Genomic DNA, 9,444 nt, shown 5'->3' with positions numbered 1-9,444 from the left:
AATATAGCGTACCATATGTTAACCTACGAAATAGAATATTTGATTTATTCCTAACATTTGCTAAATTATTTAGTTGTCTCCCATCATTTTTGGGTGTCATCCTCCTGAATAATAGTGTTTTAAATCATTTCCAGTAATCATCATGACTGTGATCATATGGACGTGGATGACTTACGGCACTTGATGAAACATAAATTTTATTTATGAAACATAAATAAACGGTGTCGGGAAACCGGACATGACTTTCAACCTACGGCTTCTCCTTCATTTATTTTTTTAACCCCTCATCCCAAGGCGGGGACTGCTTTTACCTCTACAGCAACACTGAAGGGACATTCCATCTCAAAGGCAAAACACTAAACACGGGACAGTGTGTTCAATAGCAAACGTCCCTTGCGTCACTTTTTTCACTACCAGGTGATTCATCGGTGCTGCATTCTGGGAGAAATCCCTCACACACATCTAGTACTATGAGTATAGGCCCACAAAGACTGACTTTAGATGGGTGCCCTGGGATTAATAAAAGTTGGGAAAAAAAACACATGAAATCAGACAATATTTATTCATGAAATATAAAGGTCACCAAAGCAAAAAACACGTAAAACACAAAATTACCTCTCATGTTATGAGGAAAGAGCCTGAAAGACGTTCAAATCAGAGAATAACAAGTATTTTAAAAGATATTTCTTAATGTCTTATATGCTCAAAACCCGTTGAACGTCACCCTGAGGCACAATGAGCTCCTCCAGGTGAGGAGGAGAACGGCCCTGATGCATTTAGGTACAGGATTAAAATCCTGGCAGGAAAAACTAGATCTTAATGCTCCCACTTCAAAACATATAGTGGATATATATTATTAAACTGTTCAATTGTTAAAAGGTGTTTAGATAGAGCATGAAGGAGGGAATTCATGCTTTTCTTCCCGTTATTTTGTTTTTTCTGAATTGAAGCACTTTATTTGAACATGCAACATCACATGTTATTCTTTTTAAATGCAGCCCTACGTTTATTTAGTTAATTGAGGAAACATTATTTATATTTGCAGTCATAAATGGACCGATTTTATTTACCCTTTATATGCTTCCTTTGGGCGACGTTATCGGAAAACACTGCATAAACTTCCATTGTTATGCAGATGATACTCAACTGTATCTGTCTATCAAGCCAGAAGACACCAACCAGCTTGTTAGACTTCAGGATTGTCTTGGAGACATCAAAACTTGGATGACCTGCAACCTGCAACTGATGCTAAACTGAAGCTAAAAACGGAAGTTATCATGATAGGCCCAAAGCGCCTTCAAAGTCAGCTGTCACGTGATACAGTCTCTATGGATGGAATTGGGACCGAGGATGTTGCATGTGTACAGACTGCAAAGCCTTTACAAAATGAAATTAATTGAATACAGTTTTAGAATCGTACTAAATTCATTTAATTTGTTAGTCGTGTATTGACTAAACGCAAACGCTATTTAATCACACTAAACAGTCACCTTATGACCTTTGCTTCGAAAAACGTTCTCTAACTGGACCTGTTCACATTTGAGCTGAATAGCCCTGGTTCGGGGAAAAGATCACATGCACTTTATTAGCCCGCATCATTCCGTGCGCGCCGCGGCACTTCCGGGTCTGTCCTGCGGAGGAGGCGCGTCGTTGTGGGCGCAGCAGCATCCAAAGATACAAAGAAGAAGAAGAAGAAGACGGCAACGATGGCCGAAATGTCTCTGTACCTGACTAACGTCAGTGTGTCCGTCGGGCCGAGCGTGGACGTGGAGCAGGTGGGTTACACGTGGTCTCGTGGGTCTCGTTACTGACGTGGCGGTTTGTAATGTCCGCCCGCATCTCGCTAATAGATGTTCATCTCCCCGCTGCCCCCCCCCCCCCAGGTCTCGCAGCCCGGTTTCTATTGACCGCCTCATAAAATAGAAAAGCAGAACAGTCCCATAATAACATCACGCATTCATTGGTCCTTCCAGGCTCCGCAGCAGAGGGAGAAGGTCCCCCGCAGGATCATCCACTTCTCCAGCGGGGAGACCATGGAGGAGTACAGCACCGACGAGGAGGAGGGCGAGGGCAGCGAGCCGGAGAGGAAAGACCTGCTGTCCTCCCCGGTGGATGCGGCTAGGGTGAGGAACGCGTGTGTGTATGTGTGTGGGGGGGGGGGGGGGACAATGTGTAAGCCTCCATCCCAAGTGTAAAACCTCTCTTCCCTGTTGTGTTGCAGTCCAAGTTGACCTGGGGTCCATACTTCTGGTTTCACATGTGGAGGGCTGCAACGTCCACCATCTCAGGTTGGTGAGGATCATTATTCTGAACTCAACTCAGCTGACATCATCACCATGGCAACCTCTCCTGCACCGTAGCGGGTTAACTTGAGAGGAGCAAAACATGTGGAATTCTGAGCAGCAACAACAAAATGATCTCATGTAAATATAAGCGAGGGAAATATTCTCAACAATTTGACAGAAATGCACAGTAAAAACACAGACTTTCTGAATTCAAGTTCACTGCCTATAACCGGCTTATGTTGACTCACTTCATTCCAACCAGACAAAACAATCAGTCTTCACACGGTTCCACAATCGGCAAGTCTGGTTTGGTGAAAACAAATCGATGTGACTAGGATGTGAAAATATGCCGACATAACAGCGCTCTCCCACTGCAGCAGCTCACAGCAACAGACCGTGACATTGGGACGATCCAGTGACAAAGGTCTTTTCAAATCCATTGGAAGCGTACACTTTAATACAATCCTCTAACATCTGCTGCACTCATATTTTGGGATGCGATTGTCGCTGTTAGAGACATGACACAGTGAATAAGCAAAGCTGATGTAGCTCTCTGCTTCTCTTTATACTACGTTGTGTGATGAGGGAGAACAGGACACAAGGAGCCCGATTTTTAATTCCTAACCCCAGAAAGGTGGAGAAAATCAGCCAAAATTTGCTGAATGCAGAGGAAAAAAGACAAAGCAAAGTATTTGAGCCAGACTGTGTAATGTCTATAAATAGTGCTTATTTCTTGTTGATTTCATAGATTTGTCCAAAAGGCGATGCATCATTAGCTGGAACATTTTACTATATTCAATCCTATTATTGTTTATCATTTTCCAGCCTGTGACTACCTGGGGGAAAGGATGGCCTCGCTCTTCGGGATAACATCAGCCAAATATCAGTACGCTATAGATGAATACCACCGGATGAAGAAGGAGGTATGGCGCCCACAGGTTCCGTAGAGTCCACACCGTTGTGATTTTGTTTGCTGATGCTCTCTGGTGTCTGTGTGTCAGAGGGAGGAAGACAAAGAGGAAGACCGCCTGTCAGAAGAAGCGCAGCGATCCTTTGACCAGCTGCCGTCTCAGGAAGGTGAGGACGAGCCAATCGCCACCAAAGGCCGGCTGGAGGCGGACCCCGCTCACCGTGATGTGACCTGTCAGATCGAGAATGAAAATCGGGTGTTTTCGAGCACCATCAGGGTTCCTGCTATCGTCACGGCAACCTAGCTGACCCTGATTATGGAAGTTGGCACTCCTATGCTTTGTCTGTCGGTTAAAGAAGGAACACGGTCTGGTTTCACAGTGCCCCGTTTAGTTGGTGCCGTAGGTGGCCGTGCTGCTGTGTTTTGGGTGTTTGGCGAGGACAGTAGGGGTGGACGAGTGTCCCTATGCGACAGAGTAGCAGCTGGATATTGGAGCAACATAGGATCTTTGAATATATTTTGTTATTTGCATGTTATGAGAGCAAGTATCCTATTATGTTCTAATTCATCAACGAACGCATTGTTTTGTTAACATGTTTTAATTGTTTAAAACAACAGATTTGGCTTAGTTACTTCATCCAGCTGTTGTAATATCAGTTATGAATCTTTTCTGTGGAGTGAAGGTTCCATGTTGCTCCCCTGGGCCTAAATCACTACTACACCCGAGTCAGGGACAGATCTGGACAAAGCCTACCATCGCAAATGATTCCCAATTGTGTGAAGACGTCAAAAAGCCTCTGTTGCCGTAACGACATGTTGACTTCTTCAAGTAGTTGGTGAATGTCCAACAGCTGTTGTTTGGTCCAGATCCGATTCAACTGGTGCATTCTTGGTACAGCTGGCTGCATCAAAGAGCAGGTCCTTCAGACACCCCCTCGCAGGTTGATTTACGCTCTGTGTTTTCTATCAATGTGCATTAAGCTTGTGTTGCACTCACTGTCTATGTGAAAACACTGAGCAGATTCAGCCTTGGTTATCAAATCATCTGTGGACCACCAACGGGTTGCTCTCATCCGACTGATTAACCATGGACATAAGAATAATAAGAATAAAGCCTGTGGTGTGTGAGCCTTTGTAATGGCAGAGAGCAACGTTACACTAAGGATGTACAAAAACATGCAAACTTACATTTTTAACTGTTTTTAGTACTATTTTTGTATTTATTTGACCACTTCATTTAAATATATTTTCTATTGATCTGGTAAGTAACACTGTCATGAACTATTAATGAAATAAAACATAGAAAATGATATTCTTTGTCCTTTTATGCAGTGGTGTGGAGCTCCTGAACCAGCTCGTTCTGGGTTTCGGTGAAAAATAGACCAATTCCTATTTCCTTCACACAGATGAATGGGAAGTCACTGTTTGTGTTCACAGCACCTTTCAGTAACCAACAATTCGAATATTTCCACAATTAGACTCATTATGAAGGGGAAGAAAATGGAACAGCTTGCAAGGCTCCAAAGGAGTGGAGAGAATGTAAATGAGTTGTTGGACGATTTGCAGAATCAGAAGTCTGTTTTTAGTCACAGACAGATCAGAGAAAACAGGCTGCTCCTCTATTTGTCTTAAATGGATTGATTATTTTGGGGTTTTGACAATGTACCTGTAAGAATCATGCAGTGGTTTTACTGGTCTGGGCAGTATGTGGTCAATGGACTAAACGAGTTGGATTCCTCTACTTGAAATACTAACTAAACCAGTAAAACCAATGTATACACATATTTAGTGATGTTGTTGATTCAGGGCCAAAAAAAGTCTCAATTGACACTAGTGTAAAATCATAAAAACAGGACATTTATTACATTTAATATGACTTGCAATTAGGAATTTGTACAGAATAATACACACTCTATGCAATTTTGTCGTTTTTCAATAAAGGGGAGAAATTGCCCTTTAATTATGTGTTCATCTTTAATGTACCCAATCCACATAGCTTTAGTTTATTTCCACCTCAAAGACATCTGTAAAATGATGTAATTCATACTTAAATAAATGCTAGCTATGTAGTCATATATATTGATACAGACAATGGGCCTACATAGCTGTGTATTATCAATGTTTTTTTACCATGTCGTTTTCATCTTGCTGTGGGCTAATACTAATATGAATGCCAAGTGTTCAAAAAGCTGGGCAGGAACAGGCTGGGAAAAGGGAACCATACAGATGATTTATTTATTACTATCATAGATAAATATTTCAGTATCTTATTTGTAGTATCGTATAGAAAAGTATTGAGTATCGAAATATTTTGCCAGGTACAGTATCGAAGTCAGAATTTTGGGAGTCCACTGCAGTGTCAGCGGCTGCTGAGCTCCAATCCATCCCGGCATGCAATCAATTTGCTTCCTTTTTTACTGATAACATTCAGACAATGACAACAGTCAGTGTGTTCACACCAAGCGCAGGAGATGTTGTATTCCCATCTCAGAACAGCATCCGTTCAAACACCATGACACTATTCAATTGAACCGACCATACAGGCCTGGATGACCTTATACATTAACTTAATCCTCCTAATGCTTAGACATTCTTTCAAAACACTTGTTTTTGGAAACAAGGGTGAAAGATTGAAAGTCAGCGCTGTGCAATCACTGATCATAAGTTCTCAGGTCTTTACACGCGCTTCCAGTCCAACAAAGAATTTACTTCAAAATCCTGCCGTTAGTTTATAAAGCACTGAATGGTTTAGGGCCAAAGAACATTTCTGATCTGCTTTTGATACCTTACGAAGCACCACAAAACTTGTACGTTGACTGGGACGGGTCTACTTTACGTTCCCACACTTTATTTAGTCTCTGTTTCAAAGGATTAAATCTACTCAGGTAAAAAAGGACTTATCATCTATTTTCTGTGCATGTGTTTGTTCTTCATCCCTGGATCACACCTTAATAAGTAATCATTGGTTTTCAGTCAAATTTCGTCATGTTTGGCAGTGATTCTTTGGAGCGTGCCCCGAATGACAAGTTTACCGTCCAGTGTGATTAGGGACGCTTTCACTGTCCATGTGGACCATAAACTAACAGACGAGAGCTAAAAAGCAGGGCCTGTTGGTGGACGATGCTCCATTTGGTGGCTCGTCTCTAACAGACATAGAAGCACGAGGCGGACACACACAACGGGCCGACTGAGAGACGACGCCAGTCAGTGACAGCGCGCATTGAACACTGCCCTTGATTCTTCATGCTCAAAGAACGGTCTGAGATACAAACACATTGATGCCCGTAGTTTCTCAGGGTGAACTTAGATGTGAAGCTCAAGTTGGACTCTTCAAAAACTGCACCTAACTGCACCGAACAAACTGCATCCCTGCAGTTTGTTCGGTGCGAGGATCAATAGAGCCTACATTTGAGATGATGCCCACAAATTTAGGGCTCTAGCGAGCTACAATGAAGATGAATTTTGCTAATAGTTAGTTGCTAATAAACTATTAGAGAGATCATTTCAGCTGACACAGCAGCAGGTAGATGAGAACCAATGTGAGTCGTCAGTCCACTAGAGAGCAGCACTGCCTTTAACAAATGACTCCACCATCCCAGTTCCAACCATTTATGGCATTAAACTATGATTTAAAGTATGATTTAAGGAATAATTCTGCTGGAAATTGAATATATAGAAGCTTTTAAAATATTGATTCATAGAAAACGAAAGAAAGAATATTATTCCAGTGGAATGTGTTTGTTTGTGCAGATTCTAAATCTGGTCTTTTTGGACGGAGGTCATTTGTCTTTATAAGCAGCATAGAGGAAGTGGACTTTTTCTGTGTCAGTGACTTTCTTCTGGGAGACATGAGACACGCGGCAGTCACCAGCAATCGAGGATGAAGAGGGAAAACCCAGAGAGCAGAATTCAGTGGTGCAGCCGTGAATGTGTCTGCCTGCACACACGCAGCGCACGAGTCTCTGTCGCAATGCCTGCGCCGGCCTCGGGCTGCCTGCTTGTTCAAACATACCTGACATTTTTTGGTGCGCCGTGAGGTGTAGGGGTGGGCACAGTAGGTGTCTAACCACGCGCCCCAAAATATACTACACCACAGCGGACTGCAGTGTGTGCTGCTGCTTCTCTGGGGTTCACTGGGTCGCCCTTCAGTCACACTAATACCTTAAATAGATTAGTAACATGATTCAGTATCCGGTTCATTTGTGCAACAAAATCTCCCAGGTAGGTTACCGGTGCAGCTGTTCCTCAGTGGTGTGAACGCATATAAATGGAAGCAGACACAGACAAAAAAAGGCAGTGAGACATATAGAAAGACAGAAGGGACGATGATGAGAACAGCAGCAGCCGTTTTGATGTGGGCTTCAGCGGGGCCCCGTGTGTCTAAGTCGAGGCAGGCCTGCTGGGGGAAGGGGATTTCCACCACTGTCTCTCCCCCTTAGCCTTTGCTTCTTTCGTGGGCTGCAGCCTAAAAAAAAACACAGAGCCCATTCAACCCCCGGACAGAATCCACAAGGCCAACTGTCACCGCGCCTCACGGCAGGCGTGGTTTGTTCCTGCATTGCTCCGGGGGAGAGTGGAGTAGAATAGTAGAGGTTGTGGTTCGCCTTTGCTGTGAAGCATCAGATCCTTTTCATTGGGTTTGTAGGATTCATGATGCTAGTGAGATGCATCGGTTTGCCATCCACACAACAACAAAACCGGCAAACCCTCATACTCTCGCACTCACTCAAACACACGCACATAATCATTGTCACATGCACAGGAAACCTCTTATGTGCACGGTTCTGTTCTGTGCATGCCATTAAACACTTGCAGCTTACACTAGTCTCCCACACGGTCTGTATGAATGCACACACCCAAATGCAGGAACACGCACTTGACTGTCAAAAAAGTACTTTACACACACACACACACACACACACACCACACCCAGACTCAGTAAGTTGTGGTACGGTTGGCTGGGACAATGCTCAGACAGTTTGACCCGTGGAGCCATGCTGCAAGAGTCACACTGACTGACTGACCTGCTGTGGAAGACGTTAACACCAGCCACCAGCTAACTCTGGCTGACGGACCTCAAGATCAGGAATGCACTTCGAAAGGTTTCCCAGTGTGTAGCAGGAAAATAAATATGTTATAAATGTGCTAAAAACTGTTTCACCTCACAATAAATGTTAAACTGTAATACCTTGGTATAGAAGTGCATATAGCTGCAGAAAATAAAAAAGCAACATGTCCACTGGGTAAATGGAATGTGAGACAGTTCCTCCCATTTATCGACACAAGATCTCGTCCTTATCAGGTTTTCCTTGATGAGCGTCACGCACATTGTGACTCAAAGCACCGTGTGTCCTTGATCACATTCTCTGGACTTCCGCTCACATCGACGGGTCACGGCTGATGGATGTTAGTGGTTTGTGAGAAAGCTGTGCAGAGGCCTTAGTGACAACGGCGGAGGAGGACTCCTGTCTGGAGATGGGCACGCTGCAGTGTGTCACATGTACAGAATGAACAACAGGAAGATGTACGTTCACGTCATGGCAGAGATGATTCAAATATCCATATGATGGCTCCTCATGTGCGTTCATGCTCATCCCCTCCTCGTCTTCCTTTGAGTTTATTTGCCGTTGCACTGTTGGAGATGCATGGTTTTGGTGATCAACTCTTCTCTCAATTATCCTGTTTACTCACGTCTGGTTCGAATTAACGAGACAGTTTGAGCGTGGATCAGACTTCGAGGAAGCGAGAAGACTTCAACCATCGGGTTACTATCTCGCTGGCTAATGGGACATTTGATAGACCGCTGTGCCCTGATCCCTTCTTACCCTCATACCTCGGGATTGACCCTGGATTGTTTGGTCATAGAGGCTAATTACTCGGATCCACTGTGGGAGGATGTTACACAGACCGTATCAACGTATCGGTGGAGAGTTAAATTTCTTCTTAAAATTGGTCTCCCACTCGAGTTGAAGTGAAGGGCACATTCTATTGATTGAGCCTGCTGTTTACCTTTGGTGGATTACCAAAGGGAGATTAAAGCGGATTCAAATGTTCCTGTAGATTAAAACACTACGGAGACTGCATTTGAAACCAGTTCAACTGTATTTATATGAATGATTCTCCTGTCTGGAGGAACAATGTGGGGCTTTTTTTATGATGTAAGATTGGTTCCAGCTTTTCTTCATTATTTCGCTTCATCTTTCTCCTGATAAAAAAGGCTTTGCTATCGTAAAACAAAAAGTGTCTTTT

At 43.5% G+C, this 9,444-nt stretch overlaps 1 protein-coding gene across 1 annotated transcript; it reads left to right on the top strand.

The window, feature by feature from the left end:
* The first annotated feature begins 1,573 nt into the window (after positions 1–1,573).
* zgc:153383 (uncharacterized protein LOC751751 homolog) lies at positions 1,574–4,505 on the top strand. Its single transcript, XM_037450228.2, has 5 exons — positions 1,574–1,775; positions 1,974–2,123; positions 2,222–2,288; positions 3,111–3,208; positions 3,287–4,505. Exons 1-5 carry the CDS (start codon positions 1,707–1,709, stop codon positions 3,497–3,499), a joined length of 597 nt encoding a protein of 198 aa, XP_037306125.2. The 5' UTR covers positions 1,574–1,706; the 3' UTR covers positions 3,500–4,505.
* Positions 4,506–9,444: the final 4,939 nt, after the last annotated feature.

Source organism: Pungitius pungitius, chromosome 20 (genome assembly GCF_949316345.1).
Source record: "Pungitius pungitius chromosome 20, fPunPun2.1, whole genome shotgun sequence".
NCBI lineage: Eukaryota > Metazoa > Chordata > Actinopteri > Perciformes > Gasterosteidae > Pungitius > Pungitius pungitius.
This window is presented reverse-complemented; position numbering and strand designations above follow the sequence as displayed.

What these genes read in the sequence shown, in the direction of transcription:
- zgc:153383 (XM_037450228.2), top strand. Translation starts at nt 1,707, where the DNA reads ATGGCCGAAATGTCTCTGTACCTGACTAACGTCAGTGTGTCCGTCGGG. An exon ending in CGAGCGTGGACGTGGAGCAG is followed by an intron (nt 1,776 to 1,973) that starts GTGGGTTACACG and finishes TGGTCCTTCCAG; the next exon opens with GCTCCGCAGCAGAGGGAGAA. An exon ending in TGCAACGTCCACCATCTCAG is followed by an intron (nt 2,289 to 3,110) that starts GTTGGTGAGGAT and finishes ATCATTTTCCAG; the next exon opens with CCTGTGACTACCTGGGGGAA.